This window comes from Onychomys torridus, chromosome 23 (assembly GCF_903995425.1).
Source record: "Onychomys torridus chromosome 23, mOncTor1.1, whole genome shotgun sequence".
NCBI lineage: Eukaryota > Metazoa > Chordata > Mammalia > Rodentia > Cricetidae > Onychomys > Onychomys torridus.
The window spans coordinates 59,165,674-59,182,461 of NC_050465.1; the positions used below are offsets into that span (position 1 = coordinate 59,165,674).

At 47.5% G+C, this 16,788-nt stretch overlaps 1 protein-coding gene across 1 annotated transcript in view; it reads right to left on the reverse strand.

Annotated features, from left to right (window-relative positions):
• Window positions 1-1,284: 1,284 nt before the first annotated feature.
• The window catches only part of Nhej1 (non-homologous end joining factor 1), a 97,268-nt gene continuing 81,764 nt past the window's right edge, over window positions 1,285-16,788 (reverse strand). The window contains exons 6-8 of the mRNA XM_036173460.1: window positions 3,136-3,253; window positions 2,493-2,611; window positions 1,285-2,071 (exon numbers count right to left, since the gene is read on the reverse strand). Of these exons, the coding sequence (XP_036029353.1) occupies window positions 1,997-2,071; window positions 2,493-2,611; window positions 3,136-3,253 (312 nt within the window). The 3' untranslated portion in view covers window positions 1,285-1,996. The remainder of the gene's footprint in view (window positions 2,072-2,492; window positions 2,612-3,135; window positions 3,254-16,788) is intronic.

Sequence of the window (16,788 nt, forward strand, 5' to 3'; positions counted from 1 at the left end):
ACTAGCTAATAAGCTGTGACTGGCTGAGATGCTCACTAATCCTGCCTGTCACTTCCTAGCTGTATGACCTTTAATAAGTCAATCATCTCAAGACTAGGTTTCCTAACGGGTTTCTGGTACCATCTTCAGATGATGTTGCTCTGCGCCTGACGCTCATGTGGACAGACTACTTGGTACATGAACTACTCAATAAGAGCTAGCCATGTGTTACTGTTGTTCTAACTGTTGTAATAATTAGTGCTTTAGCATGACTTGCATGATCCTGTCTCCAAGGATTGACATCTGGACAGAGACATCAATTTCGGGGAGAGAGGGAAGAGACATGGGAGAGGAGGGCCTCCAAAGCAAGCACACCAAAATGGCTTCCTCATCTCCCCTCTACCTAAGTGTTCCCATTGAACATCTGAGTCCACTTCCCATTGCTACCAACCCAAGTTCAAGCTTCAGATGGTCTTACTATAGATGAAGACCTGGGAGAGAAGGTCAAGGTGCTGTGAGGATCAGCCTGGGTGCCCGAGAGTGACTCTGGGCTTCTGCCTTTTACACAGCCTTTTCCTGTTTTCAGACAAGATCTTATTCTGTGGCCCAGGCTGGCCTTGAACTCATAACAATCTTCTAGTGGCACCTAGCCTTAACACAGCTTAGACACTGTTCAGTACCAGTTCTGTTCTAGGGGATTTCTGGGGCTCCTGTTCCCTAGCCACAGCTAAACTTACTATATTATTTAAAGTGAAGAAAGAGAAGTCAAATTTAGGGGTGTAGCTTACTACAGAATGCATAAACCAGGTGTGGTGGCACACATGCCTGTAATCCTAGCACTTAAGTGCAGGCAGAAGGACCAGAAGTTCAAGGCCATCCTCCTGTACATAGTTCAAGCCAGCACATGCCTTTAATCCCAGCACTTGAGAGGCAGATCTCTGAATTCATAGGCCAGCCTGGTCTATATAGTGAGTTCCAGGCCAGCTGGGGCTACACAGTGAGCCCCTGTCTTGGGCTGTGGTGGTGGTGGGTGGGTGGGTGAGGAGGTGGGGGGAGAGGGGTTAAAGACAAAGACTGCGCATGCGCGTGGAGTCACACACACACACACACACACACACACACACACACACACACACAGAGAGAGAGAGAGAGAGAGAGAGAGAGAGAGAGAGAGAGAGAGAGAGAGAGTTGAACTCCCTTTTCTCCCATCCCAGGGAGACTTTAGCCCTAGTCTGCCCCCCGCCCCGCCCCCACCCGAGCTGAGGATTGAACCCAGGGCCTTGGGCTTACACTCTACCACTGAACTAAATCCCCAGCCCCAGCCCTAGTTCTTGAAGCCATTTATAATTTGTCTGACACTATGGTTTAACCTGTTCTCTGTGCTTTAGAAGGAGACAGAAAAAATACACCCAAGCTTGACACAGAACGACAATCTGTCTTGTACCACCATGGAGAGTTCTCAAGATCAAGATTTCTAGTTGTGACTAACCTCAGGCCACATCAGAGAAGCTGATGAAAAATCTGTAGGATGGGACTGACAGCTCAGTCGTGAGACAGAGATAACAAGGGACTGTGGGCATGAACAGGTTATAGACCACAAACAGGCCAGCTCAACAGCAGGAGAGTGTGTGTGCCCTTTATTCTGTGTTAGGAGAGAAGCGATTTTCTAAGGGGCATGTAGGACTGGTGAGGGACCCTTACGAAAAGCAGATAGGTGTCTTGGGCACGTGCCTTTTGCAGACTTGCTTTAATCTAGGTTCACCATAGGGGACGAGTTCTGGAGAAAATACCACTGAAGGAGGAGCTGGTTTCAATCTATAGGGAATACCAATGCCGGTGAGTTGGAGCCAGAGCCAAGCTTCCACTGGTGAGGATGTCCCTACTCAGGTGGCCTGTCAACATAAACTTAGGCCTCCGACTGCAGCTCCATCCGAGGGATGCTCTGCCATGCAAGCTCCCTTTCAGATGATGCTGGGAAGCTGTTCTGCTCCCTTCTTGGTGGCAGAGACATGATAAGTTAACTGAAGAGTCCTCTTGGCTTTTTCCTCTTGGCCTTGGCCAACTGAGGTCTCTGTGTTGGGCCTGAAGCACCCTAGAAGAAAAGGAATCCCAGTTAACTGGAGTTTTGAAACAGATCTCTCTTGGCTCCTGGTTGGTATGAAGCCCTTCTTAAAGTACCTGATGTAGATGTTTTGAGGTCTATTTTAGGAAGTGCTATAAGATTCTAAGTGGGCATGTCTCTCATGGTCCATCATCGGAAGCAGAGTATATTCCGCTTCCGGTGAAAAGAGAGTCAAGATTCGTCACTCAGCTCAGGAAGGGCAGGAGATGGCAAGGGAGGAGGATGTGAGAAAGCATGATACTCTGACTTGGCAGCACCTCACAATCCCTCTCACATAACCAAGGCGGTGTCAACTAGACAGCAACTGCAGAGACCATGGCTGCCAGGTTACAGGTGCCAACTTCTCCAGTGTTCAGAAGGCCGCCCAGGAAGCTGCCCATGTGTGACTCACCACGGGCTCATGTTCAGGCTCTGAGAGGGCTGGAGTGGAAGAGACTGGCTGTTCTGGCTGGTTCAGAAGCTGGCTATTGGTTCTTTGAGGGGAGGTGCTGCACGATGTCCGAGTCTCTCCTGAAATCAGAAAGATTCACAGAAGGCAGAGAAAACGGCCTGCTCTCAGGAGAGCAGAAGCATTCACCAAGCATCTGGACGAAGGGCAGAGTTTGCTATTCATATATTAACAGACTGAAGGAGCCAGCTTCCAGCTGACGTTGAGCAAACCTTGTTCCTACGAAGACTCCAAAGCCCACTTTCAGCACGTAGGCTGAGTTTTCTTGGTTCACGGGAGGTGAGCAAATCTCTAGGCAGCCCCCGGATTAATTTTCTGGTTAGTGCTCCGGTTAACTCCTAAGCAGGGGCCAGCTAGCTATGAGAGTGCCCTGTGGTGAGGTATGTGTTCTGCATCTGCACTGGCCACATGGCTACTGAGCACTTGAAATATGGCTAAAGTACACAAGGGAATGATTTTTAATTTTATTTAGTTCTTACTAATTGAAATGTAAATAGATGATATGGTTAGAACTGCTAAATCCAACAGCACAGACCTAAGCTCTAACTCTACCCGACGCAGGCCAGCTGTGACTGGGAATACTCACCAGAGCCACGGCGCTTCTGCCCTGCTTGGATCTGTTGTCTGGTGACTGCCACATACAGATTCTGCAGATTCATGGCAAATGGCCTTCCATCACCAACAGTGCATGCCTCCGGCAGTTTCTAGAGGAAAGGTAACATTGTCATTGGTCTGCCTGACTAAAGAGAGAGCTGATATCCCACTGACAGAATTGCTATCAACCCCAGACAAATCTGTACGAAGAGGTGGGACCCAATACCCCGGCTTCCATTTGAAGGCCTGCTGGCGCTGCAGGCCCTGCGGGCAGAGCCTTCCTGCGCACTGTCCTCTGAAAGGCCACCCTGACGGTTCCTCCAGTCATGAAGTCAACTGGGCTTTCCTGTGGACCCTCCACACGTCTCTGGCCTCTTTCTTCTTAACCTTTTGGGGGTCTGTTTTAGGAAACTATCTTCCTTGGCTGGGGGTACAGTTTATTGACAGAGTGCTTGCCTAGCATGTACAGGTCCCTGGGTTGAATCCCCAGCAGCACCACCATCCACAAAAGAAATGATCTGTCCTAAGCATCCCTGAGATGTGCGGTTTGCTGTCTTAATGACGTTTACTTCTGAACTTGCACAGTAGAATGAGAAAAAGAAGGAGAACCAGATGGGAGAATGTGGGACTGGCGGGTAAGAGAGATTTGTCCTGACTGTGGGCCAGGCAGGAAAACTCTAACTACAAATGGCGTCCAACGTGTTGGCAAGAGTTTCCACCTAAAATCCGAGAAAAAAGATTCTAAGACGGAGCTAAAAACAGCTTCCTAGTTGTCTCTCTCAAGTTAGCGGCAGCCTGCCGGTTTGAGCTACTATGGCGGGTTCCTGGCATGTGCGTCTGACCTGCAGTGTGGCGGAAATGAGGAGTCTACAAGCAGCACTTTGCTCTGCTGCATGGTGGATTTAGCCTTTGCCAGTTAAAAGAAAAGATTTCTAGGCTATGTGCTGCTTTGATAGAACTGATTCTGATACTTGATGGTACACATGGCTTCAGACCCAGAGCTGGCAGTAAACTGTACCGCCGCCATGTTGGGAAGCAGGGGTGGGCGGAGCCAGCAGCCACAGCAGCGTTTCAGTCTTACAAAGATGGATATTACACAGAGAATCTGGTTTGTCTTGTCTTTGGGATTTTTAACTACAGAAAAAGATTTGATCGTAAAAGCTGTTGAGTTAAACAAGTATGTAAATTTTAAAGGTACCTTAACTTCAAAATTTGGATATAAGGATATGTTGCTTTGGAAAGGAGTCTCTGCTTTTGTTTCCACAGAAAACCAGAGGCTGTGGATTTGTTCCAGATTAAGATACATCAGGTTTGATCGGCCAAGACCACCTGAAAGGTCTCTGATGACACCATGGCCCAGATGATCTAACATCTGGAATGGTTTCAAGGCAACTGGCTCAGAGGTTCACTCTAATGGACTACTCCATAATCCTAAAATTTTCTTTGTGTCCCCATAAGATACAGCGCCCCCCTCCAGCAGGAAGTAGTAAGAGAAACTACGCCCACATTCCCAAAATTATCAAGCTGGCTTTGGAGATGGAATTGGCTCACTCCTTCTCTAAACCCAGACATATTGCTAAAAGAAAACGTTAAGAGATTCTTGTGTCCCAAATCAGAAGAGCCCTCTGGTGTGGGACAGAGAAAAACCAATATTTTTATTTAAAGTAGATTGATTATAAACATGATCTCTTTCTAAAGAAGAAATGGGGATATGATATAGATATAATAGGATAAAAGGGTAGTTTAAGGAACTTACTTCTAAAGAGCAACAACTTGTTTAAAATGTTTTACGTTGGTATAGACTTTAGTCTATTGATACAAACTTAAAGTTAATTTTGTTATACTGTGTGCATATTTCTACTCATGTTTAAGGTATTATGTTTGTATAGCTCATTTAAATTGTAATGGATAATTAAAAATAGATTAATAATTAGTCATCTATGGTAATCATACTCGTAGCCATGTTAGTTAAGTCTTCTAGGTATACATAGAGATATTTCAGACAGATAGGTAATCTTCAAAGACTTCAAAGACCTACAGAATATGGCATTTAAAATACTTTTAAAATTTAGACTTTCTGGACAGTTAGACATGTCTGCTCCTGGCAGCACCAATTTACTTCAGAGAGGAGGATGGGCATTGAAGACACTTCATATCTTATCATCACCTTTGCAAAAATAGCCATTTGGGCAAGAAACTGGTCTTGCCTGGACTGCTTGATCAACTGGACATGCAGGACCCATAGAAAGGTTACCACTAAACTTTGCTTGACAAAATGGTCCTTCAGGTTCCTGCTTCACAGAGGAAACTGCCAGACATTCTACAGGACACTGAGAGAAATGACCAAGAGACTCTAGCCCTGTGGGCTGAAAACAGATGCCCCAACTTTACAAAGGAACATTAGGTGAATGTCCAGGCTGCCAGCTGTCTCTGTCTACTCTTGCAAGACTCCCGAAAAATGCTTGCATCCTTCTCCCGGTTCTCAGGTAATATTATATCCTTCTGAGGCCTTTGATGTGGTTGAAGACTAGATAGTTATAATTTCCTCAGTTATGATAAAAGATAAGTTAGATATAAAACCTTAGACTCACAAATATAAGATAGATAGGATATCTTCTTTAATATTGTAACTGTAATTCTTGCTTGATAATTGTTTTGTTATATGTAATTGTACTATGTAAAAGTTAAAACCTTCCTAAAAAAAAAAAAAAAAAAGAAAAGGGGAAGTGCTGTGGATATCGCTCTGTGTAAATAAAGTTCTGATTGGCCAGTGGCCAGGCAGGAAGTATAGGCGGGACAAGAGAGTAGAGAATTCTGGGAAGTAGAAGGCTGGGAAGAGACACCGCCAGCCACCGCCATGAGAAGCAACATGTAAAGACACTGGTAAGCCACGAGCCATGTGGCAAAGTATAGACTAACAGAAATGGGTTAATTTAAGATAGAAGAAGTAGATAACAAGAAGCCTGCCACAGCCATACAGTTTATAAGCAATATAAGTTTCTGTGTGCTTTCTTGGTTGGGTCTGAGCGACTGTGGGACTGGCGGGTAAGAGAGATTTGTCCTGACTGTGGGCCAGGCAGGAAAACTCTAACTACAGGAGAAGGGGACAGAATAGGGACAACAGACTGAGAAACAAGAAAGACTTATGGTGGCATGATGTTGGTCAGAGTTGGAAAGAACAGTGGACAGAGCTTTGGAGACCCACCTGCCACCTTACAGTCTGGGCCTGAAATCCAGCTGTGCTTCCTGTACTCCACATGCCCCTCGGCGGGGTGACACTTCTCCCAAGGGGAGTGAGAAGTTTTTCGAGGAGGGAAAAAGTTCCTCTTTCATAGCACAGTAACATAAAGACACATACAGTACATAGATGTTATCTTTGCATTCACTTGTTTATGCATATATGCGAAGACATGTGCAGAGGTCAGAAGACAGCCTGTCTATCACATGGGCTCTGGGATGGAACTCAGGTCATAGGACTTTGCAGTCAGCGCCTTTATCTATGGAGCCATCTTCCAGGCTCCATAAACAGACCTTTGGTAGATCTGCGGAATTATGATTTAGGAAAAGTTGAAAGATTCCCGAAGGAGATAACGATGCCATGAAAGCTGGGAAACTGCTGTAGTCACATCACCGTTGCCAGGGGATGAATGGTGGACGACTTCCAGTCACAGCACTGCGCTTTGCCTAGGTCCTCTTTTCACTGAACTGAAAGAATGGCTGAAGACAGCTACAGGCAGTAAAACTGTGACGAGAGGATGGTGTCTGGTGGTCCTGGAATTCATCTCTCCCTAGGCATGCCAACAATGATGGTTCCCAGCCAAATTAGCAGGTCCAGGAGAGCAGTTGGGCCAGAAGCTTACACGAGAACCCAGTCCTCATCCTGTACTTAAGATCTCATGTCAAGCTCCTTCCCTGTGCTCTAAGAACTTTTTTTCTTTATGGTGCTGGGCATCGAACCCAAGGCTTCACTCATGCTAGGTGGATGCTCTACCACTGAAGCTCCACCCCAGCCTGCCATCATTTCTGAAGCCCACTGTGGGGGAAGAACGGAACAGAACTTGGGTGAAGCAGTGGAGCGGTGCTGGGTCACAGGAGTTATAGTCAGTCTCCTTGAGTGGGATGGAGGCTCAAGAGTCTGTTGACCCCAGGGGATAAAAACATTCATCACTCTGTGAAGACTACTTCAGGCGTGGACTTTCTTTCGTTTGATTGCAATAGAACCCAGGTTTCAATAAGGCTTGGACTTTCACTGGAAAGCACAGACAATGAATCAGAGAGCCCAGAGTCTAAACTTTGCCTCCAGCAGTAATCCCTGTGAGTGATCACATGAGCCATCTGCAGCTACACTCTCTGAGGAGTGACCTGAAACAGAAGGTGAAGCAGTGGGTCACAGTGCCTCCCTGTGCCTCTCTTTACTCTCCAGTCCTTAAGCCAGCTCTCCAGGAGACAGCGCTCCACTAGCTGGGCAGCAGACCCTGGCAGCAGAGAAACCAAAAGATGCTCTCCTTTCTTCAGTGTCTGGGGTCTGTGCTCAAGAAATGTACCTCCTCCTGGGTCGTTCACATTCAACTTAGTAGGCACAGCACAGTCTGTACAAATAGGCCTGGCAGAATACAGGCAGCCAGGGTCATTGGATCCTTTCCTTTACATGGAAGGAAACAGACTATTTTTCTAGGCTGATCTTTATCTAGCTCAGGGCTTCACCCCATAAATGAAGGGCTAGACGTAAGTCGTTCAAGCCATGGCTACCCTGGCCCCAAATCCAAGTCTAGAACCCAATCTTGGTCCCTGCTCTATTCTCCCTTCTCGGAGAGATCTGGCCCTGTAGTTGCCATGGCTAACCTGTTCACGTGTCTAGTCTCCAAAAAGTACTAGCAATCCCATTACATTTACTAAATGCCTACTGTGTGCATTGCTCTACGGATTTAAATATTAACCCATTGCTTTTATCTTCTTCATTACCACTTTCCTGTCACTTAGAAGAGCTCCTTGCCTGCTGGGGGCTCAACTATTTATGAATGAATGAACATGGTGGGCACCAGTGTGACCCCATTTGACTGAGATAGTTAGCCACAAATAGTACGCAGAAGAAGTTGAATTCTAAGCAGTCTGTCCTCATGATATAAACATAAAACCACTACTTATTTACTTCTCTGAATGGCAGATTTAGTCAAAACGGAAATCTAGCCTTTATCAGGATCACATCTTAGTGTTACCTGTTATCACTAAGGTGACAAGAAAACAGAACAGACAAAAAAGAAGCAACTGACTGTGGGAGAGAAAAGCAGTGACTGGCACAGACTGGGGCCCTTAGGGCTGGCTCTCCAGCATGACTGAGTGCCTGGGCATCCTCTCAGCATAGCCAGAGAAGAGAGTTATGTGGCCACCTGAGTTAGGAAAGGAGCAACATTAGCTCCCAGGACAGGACAATGGTAGGGCGAGGTGGGGCAGCCACAGAGATCAAAGCGAGAACGCTGCAGTTGGAACTAAGTAAAGTAAACAGTGTCTGCTGCTGTGAGTACGCCTAGCCAGGAGCACGGCGTACCAGCATAGAGCGGGTCACTGCCCAGAATGGCAGGGCAGGAAGTCAGGTGAGCCTCCTGCACAACCCTTTCATCTGATTAGCCAGAGATCATTCAAGCCAGGGAAAAAGGGACTGGGATTACAGATAGCAGGCACTATGGGAGGAGGTGCAGGGGTGGACTCAGATCTGAGTCAACAACCCGGCAGTAAACAAAAGTCCTACCTTTGAGAATTCACATTTGCGTGTGTGTGATAGGCAGATATTTATTGTTTGGTTTTGTGTTTCAAGAGATATGTAGTAACAGAATTGCAAACCAATGGTGATAGGAATTCAGAGAAGAGAGGGGTGAATTCCAACCCAGAGTCCTGAAAAAAAAGCCTCACAAGTGGTGAGCTTTGAAAGGTAGACTCTGAGCATAATGGAAATGTGAGGTACAAAAGTGTGAAAAATGGGTGTGCAATGCAGAGTGCAACTAGAAAGCTACATTCACACCCACTGGGTTGCAGCTCGCTTTCTCTGAATCAGGGTTATGCCTGTGCAGATTTCCTTGTGTTTCATAATTGGCTTTCTCTATTTGACAGTGTTTGCAATAGCTTCCTTGGTGCCCAAGTAATACTGAAACGTCGATGTGGACTCAGAACTCCCTCCAGGTTCCACTTTTACATTTTCTCCTGTATGTATTTTACATTTTACATTTTCTCCTGTATGTATTTCAACCCTAGTCCTTCTTCATTACTGACTTCAAGAGTCACAGCCACTGCATAACCCTCCACCAGCCACTGCACAGCCCTCCCACCAGCCACTGCACAGCCCTCCCACAGCCACTGCATAACCCTCCACCAGCCACTGCACAACCCTCCCACAGCCACTGCACAACCCTCCCACAGCCACTGCGCAACCCTCCCACAACCACTGCGCAACCCTCCCACCAGCCACTGCACAACCCTCCACCAGCCACTGCAAAACCCTCCACCAGCCACTGCATAACCCTCCCACCAGCCACTGCATATCCCTCCCACAGCCACTGCACAACCCTCCCACCAGCCACTGCACAACCCTCCACCAGCCACTGCACAACCCTCCCACAGCCACTGCATAACCCTCCCACCAGCCACTGCATAACCCTCCCACCAGCCACTGCACAACCCTCCCACAACCACTGCACAGCCCTCCCACAGCCACTGCACAATGCTCCCACAGCCACTGCACAATGCTCCCACAGCCACTGCACAATGCTCCCACAGCCACTGCATAGCCCTCCCTCAGCCACTGCATAACCCTCCCACCAGCCACTGCATAAACCTCCCACCAGCCACTGCACAACCCTCCCACCAGCCACTGCATAAACCTCCCACCAGCCACTGCACAACCCTCCACCAGCCACTGTACAACCCTCCCACCAGCCACTGCATAACCCTTTCATCACCAACAAATGTTTACCCTCGTGAGATACTTAACTAGGATTCTGGCTCCTGTTTAAATCTTATCAGAAACTTTGGGGAAACCAAATGACAGAACCCCCTTGGGGAACCTTATTTTTCCTTCTTGTCCCTTGATGCAGTCTACCTTTGTTACTGGGGCCCACCTTCTTTTGTGGTCACTCCCACCTTCACCAAGTCCAAACACATACCCAATGGTGAAGAAATTCAAGGAATCCTAGAGGATTTGGGGGCAAGATCCCAACAGGCACTTTCTTCTGAGATGTTCCAGAAAAGAAACCTTTAGAGTCCCGAGAAAGGCTCACACTAATACACAGCTCCCCTCTGGATATGTATCTCTGTCTAAGGACAGATCTACTAGATAGAAAGAGATGGGGAAACAAGTTAACCAGAACCTCCAGCATCCTCCTCTGGGTTGCTTCTGGCATTTGTCCCAGAAGCTAGCACAGTCCCAAGGGGACTAAACCTCATCCTGTCACAGCCACCAAGGTCAGATCCCCAAATGTGACTTCTCTAAAGGTAAGAAGTTCTTGCTGTCTCACTACAGAGCCCACACCTCTGTCTGGGACTCTGCTCTCCATTAGCTTCTCTTAGAGACAAGAAACAGCATTAGAAAACTCCTCCAAGGCTTTAACCACCAAAAGGATTGCCAAAATAAGCAGATGGGAGCATGACAAATGATTTAGAAAGCATCTAGTGAGAAAGTCTTTTCAAGAAACATGACCCCCTGTGCCAAGCTATTCAAGTCTAAAAACTACTGACCATCTACTAAGAAACATGACCCCCTGTGCCAACCTATTCAAGCCTAAAAACTACTGACCATCTACCAAGAAACATGACCCCCTGTGCCAACCTATTCAGAATAGTCTAAAAACTACCGACCATCTACTAAGGCGCGCAGGACTGAGCAAATGCTGCCCTCTTGAGGCTTGTACTCTAGAGAGACCCACAACAAACACAAGGCTAATTTCATACTCTCAGGGGCTGGCAAGATGGCCACCAAGCCCAGTGACCTGAGTTCAATGCCCAGGACCTACAGAGTAGAAGGAGAGAAGCTATTCCCACATGTTGTCCTCTGATGTCTACATGGGTGCCATGGTACAACTGTCACTGTCACCCTAAATTCTCTCTCTCTCTCTCTCTCTCTCTCTCTCTCTCTCTCTCTCTCTCTCACACACACACACACACACACACACACACACACACACACACACACACAAAGTTTTGGGGGAAAAAAGTCCATAAAATAAAATAACTTAGCCAAAGTATTGTGGAATGGGGCAAGAATTTTATGCACTATTTTATTTATTTATTTGTGTGTGTGTGTGTGTGTGTGTGTGTGTGTGTGTGTGTGTGTGTGTGTGTGTCCATGCCCCCGTAGGTCAGAAGAGGATGTCAGATCCCCTAGAGGTGAGTTACAGGCAGTTGCAGCCAGCTGACATGGGTGCTGGGAACCCATGCTCAGTTCTCTGGAAGAGCAGCAAGCTCTATTAACTGCTGAGCCATCTCTTCAACCCTATACAGTTTTAAACAGAGGTCAAGGAAGGTATTATGCAGTACAATTCAAAAAACTCTAAATGGAAGTGAGAGAGTAAGCCAGGTGGTTGACTTATTTCCAGTTTTCCTGGAACAGTCCAGTTTAAGCTTACTATCCATTTTAATTATTATTAGAACCTCTTTCTCTTTACAGGTGTCTTGATATGAATGATACATTGGGTGGTCACCCTGCAGGAGAGGACGAGCATGGCAGGTACACAGATACGTTCCGGTGTTTACAGAAATCATGACATGATGCAGCAGAAGCTGACAAGGTCTGCTTTATGCTCAGAAGGATCACTGAGTGAGGAGATAGAAGAGAGCTGCTTAGGAGGCTTCAAGGGATGGTGGGTAAGAGCAGTGCCGGCAGTGAGGTTGGGGGAATCTAAAAGGGTGGCCGACACACCTTCAAGCTAATGGGCTGGGTGTCACATGACAGGAGTCAGGCACAGGGCAGATGTAACAGGCATGATCTAGAAACTTATGAAATCCCTAAGTCAAAGGGAAGCTGGGGCTGGAGCGTGCTCAGTGGTAGAAGGTTTGTCTAGCATGAAGGCTTAGGTTCCAGAAATGCATAAGGAAGAAGAAAAAGACAGCAATCTGAGCTGACAGCTGGGTCCACAACACCCAGTTCCTGCATCTAGTGTCTTGTTTTGAGAAAGCAAGGGAGGGGAAGAAGTCAGAGGGGAGGAAGCCCAGCATCAGGAAATGGATGTTCTTCCCTTTGTAGGGCACACTGGGACCATATTGTGTAGCTCAGGGTGGCCTTACACATGTTACCATGTATCAGGGACTGGCTTGAAATTTTGATCCTTCTTCCTCTACCTCCTGCATAGGCATTCACCACCATGTGGGGCCAACTTCTGAGCCTCCTCTTGCCTGGTCCCATTTCTCCAGCAAGCTGACTCAAGGAATGTCCAAACGATAACATATATGGAGAGAGCAGGGTCTGCCCCATTAACTTGTTGTGACTGGCATCCCAAAGCACAGAATTTCCAAACGATTCAGTGATTAGTCAAGACACAGGTGAGGGAGAGAGCCCAGGTTCACTATCTCCCACTACCATGCCAGCCTATTCCTCAGTCTCTGAAGACCAAAAGAGTGAGGCTTCTGCATGAGAAGGCCTGGGTCTAGATCCTACCTCCGCCAGTGCCCTGGCGAGTTACTAGCTGATGCTCTGAAAACCCCTGTTTTCTCACCAGAAAAATAAGTCACCCACACCTACTTTGGGAGCATAGTCATGGGTCCTGGGATATGATTAATATTGTTTTTATTAGAAGATGTATTTTTTTTTTTTTTTTTTTTTTTTGGTTTTTCGAGACAGGGTTTCTCTGTGTAGCTTTGCACCTTTCCTGGAACTTGCTTTGGAGACCAGGCTGGCCTCAAACTCACAGAGATCCGCCTGCCTCCGCCTCCCAAGTGCTGAGATTAAAGGCGTGCACCACCACTGCCCGGCTTAGAAGATGTATTTTTATTTTTTTAAATTATGTGATACATGGAGGAAGGTCTATACATGTGGAGTGTATGTACTGTGGAGTCCAGAGAGGATACTGGATCCTCTGGAGCTTTAGTTACAGAAGGTAGTGAGTTCACCTGACCTGGGAACCAAATTCTGGTCCTCTGCATGAGCAGCAAATGCTCTTAATTTCTGAGCCATCCCTCCTTGGTGTTTGTAAAGGACATCTGCTCCTCATTTCCCCATACCAACTCTTATTGATCCTCAAAAGTCACCTTTGGACGCTGGGCGGTGATAATGCATGCCTTTAATCCCAGCACTCGGGAGGCAGAGGCAAGTGGATCTCTGTGAGTTCAAGACCAGCCTGAGCTACAGAGTGAGTTCCAGAAAAGGCGCCAAAACTATACAGAGAAACCCTGTCTCAAAAAACCCAAAAAAGTCACCTTTGTTCTCCCACTTCTCAGGACCTGCTCAAGAGGTAAGGCTTTACCTTATTCCATCTGACCTTTGTAGGAGGAAACAAGGACAAAGGAAATTCAGTTCTAACTCTCTCCATGAAACATGCAAAACATGACCTCCACTGGCATACCATGGCATACATGCACATGTGTGTGTGCACACACAATTTAAATAATTTTTAAAGTATTAAGAAAGCCCAAGATGCCTAGCAGTGTTTCAACTGGGAATGCTTTCTCATGACTTACTGATATTTCCTGCTTCCTAACAAGGCTATGGAAAGGCACTGCTACATAACTCCATAAGGGCTATTTGGAAAACAGAAAAGCATGCCCTCCAGTCCATCACCAGAAGGGTTGACAGCCAAAGGTTTTGGGTGGGATTAATCTCTTGGATTCCTCAGAAGTGTGAGATGGAAACAGGAAGAGGACCGAGAGGACAGTAATTCAGTGGTGATGCCTGGGCTTCAGGTGACAATGGTCCATCCTGCTTTTCCACAGCAGCTCATCCAGATAAACAGTGTCTGAGTTTTAGGCAAGACCTAACCATGAGGGGTCCCCTGTTTTGTCCCTCACTGTCTTAACAGTCCCATATCAGATGAATATGACCAAAGTACATATTTCAGATGTATGGAAATGTCATGATGAAACCCACTGTCTTGTACAAATAATAGTCGCTCATGAAGGGGAGAAAAAAGTCAACCCATCTATCTGCTCAGATGAGAAACCTTGGTATCTTGAGAAGAACACACAGCATCCTAAGGGCACACTGTCCTTGAAGGTCCACGTGTGAGGTCAACAACACAGCTGACACTGATCAGTGTTTGGTCTGACTCAGCTTTGTTTGGGTCTGTGCCTGTCACAAGGCCACCACTGACCTCCACAATTAGCCTCTCACTCCTAAGCATCCACACAGCACTGGGCTAGAGGGAAAACAACACTGAGCAAGCTGGGCATAGAGTCTTGTGTTTAGAGACCTTACAAATTCATTGTGGCTTAGAGATCTTGAAAATTATTTAATTTACAGTCTACCTTTCTCCTTTCGAATGAGGTGGGAGAATGGAGGCATGCTCACATCGAATATGTAAGCATCCTGTGTGCCAACCAGTCCGGTTCCCTGGTCGCTTTCTAAGGCCTCACTTGAGACTGGGATATTTTAACATCTGGTTCTCACTGGTACTGGAACTACAACGGAGGTTAACACAGATGAAGAGTCCAGCATAGTTCCAGGTAGACAGTCACATCAGGTTGTACTACTTAACTCCTCTGTTCAGTTTGAAAAGGAGGAAGGGGAAGAAAGCCCACACAGGTCCAAGCAGAAGGCTGCAACCGTACTTCCAAGACTAAAGATTCTGACTTTTATGGTTGGTTTGGTTTGATTTTTTTGAAACAGCATCTCATTGGGTAGTTGGTCTCGAACTTGCTTGTGATCATTTTTATGAATGTCACCACACCTGGTTAACTTAAAAAGCGATGTGATGCTGGAGAGTCACACATGCTAAGCACATCCTCTACCACCAAGTTAGGCAAGCTGCTGTCAAGAACAACTAACTTTCTAAATTAACCCAACAGACCTCCATAGTTACCTTATCAGCCAGGCAGTAAAATATTCTCATCTCATACATGAACAAAACAAAGGCCCAAAGGATTAACTAGTTCTCCCAATGCACAGCAGAATGAGAACGGAGAATACCCAAAGAGGTGGCCTTCAGAACTTCCCCACGACCCACGAGGCAGAAGCCTTACAGAACCACCGAGGACAAGTCCATTTCTCCCTGAGGGGATGGTTCCTGTTCTGAGACCCAGCAGCTGCTAGAAACTTGCTCTGTCTCCCTTCAGAGGCCCCAAATAACCCAAGCTGCTTAGGGAAGAGCACAATGCCTTCTTGAGGAGGTGAGCTGTGCTTAAGCCCTGCACAGCCTCCCAGGGCACCAGAAAGTCACAAACTGACTGCGGCCCAGGGAGATTCTGAATCGCCTTTAGAGAGCAGCACAACCTCTGAGAGTCATTGCAGGAAGGCCCCAAAGAAAAATAATGGCAGAGGGAGTGGAGGTGGGGGGGGGGGCGGGGCGGCTGCTCTCATAAGAGCCCTTTGTGGTGGCTGCCTCTGAAAGGAGGTTTTGCTAGACAAGGTGGAACTTCTCAAGGTGACAAGCAAATGGCACAGACTGAGCTGTGACCCTCCGCTCACTCCATAACCACCCCCTCCCCTTTGGAGGGCCAGAGCCCAAACTGTCCCCGGAGCCCCACCCAGCCCCAGCACAAACCGTGGCTTTCTAGTCTGCTGAGCAACTAATGAGTGGCAAAGGGGCTCGAGGGACCAGAGTGGTTTCCTGGGGGGATGATCCTCTGAGCCTCGCAGAGAGTGGATCGGTGGACTCGAAACTCCAACTCCCTTTCCTCTGCTTTGCCCCCCCCCCCCCCCCCCCCCCCCCCCCCCCCCGCCGCCTTTGCCCAAAACAAGCAGCTCCTGTCCCTCTGGCTCCGGCTGGCCTCACAGGGGGGACAGGCAGTCTCAACATCAGGTTATCACCCCTCTCACATTCTGTTACCTCAACATCCCTTCCCAAATGGAAATGAAACAGTGTGGGGGGACCAGAAAGGGAAAAGCACTGAGTTTAACAACAAACTCCCAGTTCTAGGACTCCCAAGGCCCCAGCTCTGCCCCATGCCACAGCCCTGTGTGCATTCCTCTGCCTTCCTGGTTTTGTGGAGATGAGAGGACGGTCAGCTGGGCCTGCAGGTGCAAAGGTGACGTGGAGGACCAGCAGTGTTCTCGGCAAGACCTCTGCCGCCAGGGAGACTCTCTTTCACCAAATTACATGCCTGACAGCTGGGAACACAGCCTGTGGCAGGGTTCAAGGGCTCCCTGCCTTCACCTGCCTGCTGCCTGCTCTCTGTAGGGTGACAGTGTCTTCTCCCAGAGAAATTCTATTCCACTGGATGATGTACCACTTTCCCAAATGCGCAGACAAGCACATGTGCATACATGCATATGTGCATACACACACACTCATCAGGCCCTGGAAAATATGCAATATAACCTAAACCCTCACAACATTAGGGCCAGCAAGATGGCTCAGCTGGTAAAAGAATCTTCCCTTGCAAGCCTGACAACCTGAGTTCAATTCCTGGAATCCACAGTGAACAGAGAAAACTGACTCCAGAAAGACAGCCTCTGATCTCCACATGTGTTCCATAACACACACACGCACACACTCACCCACACACACAC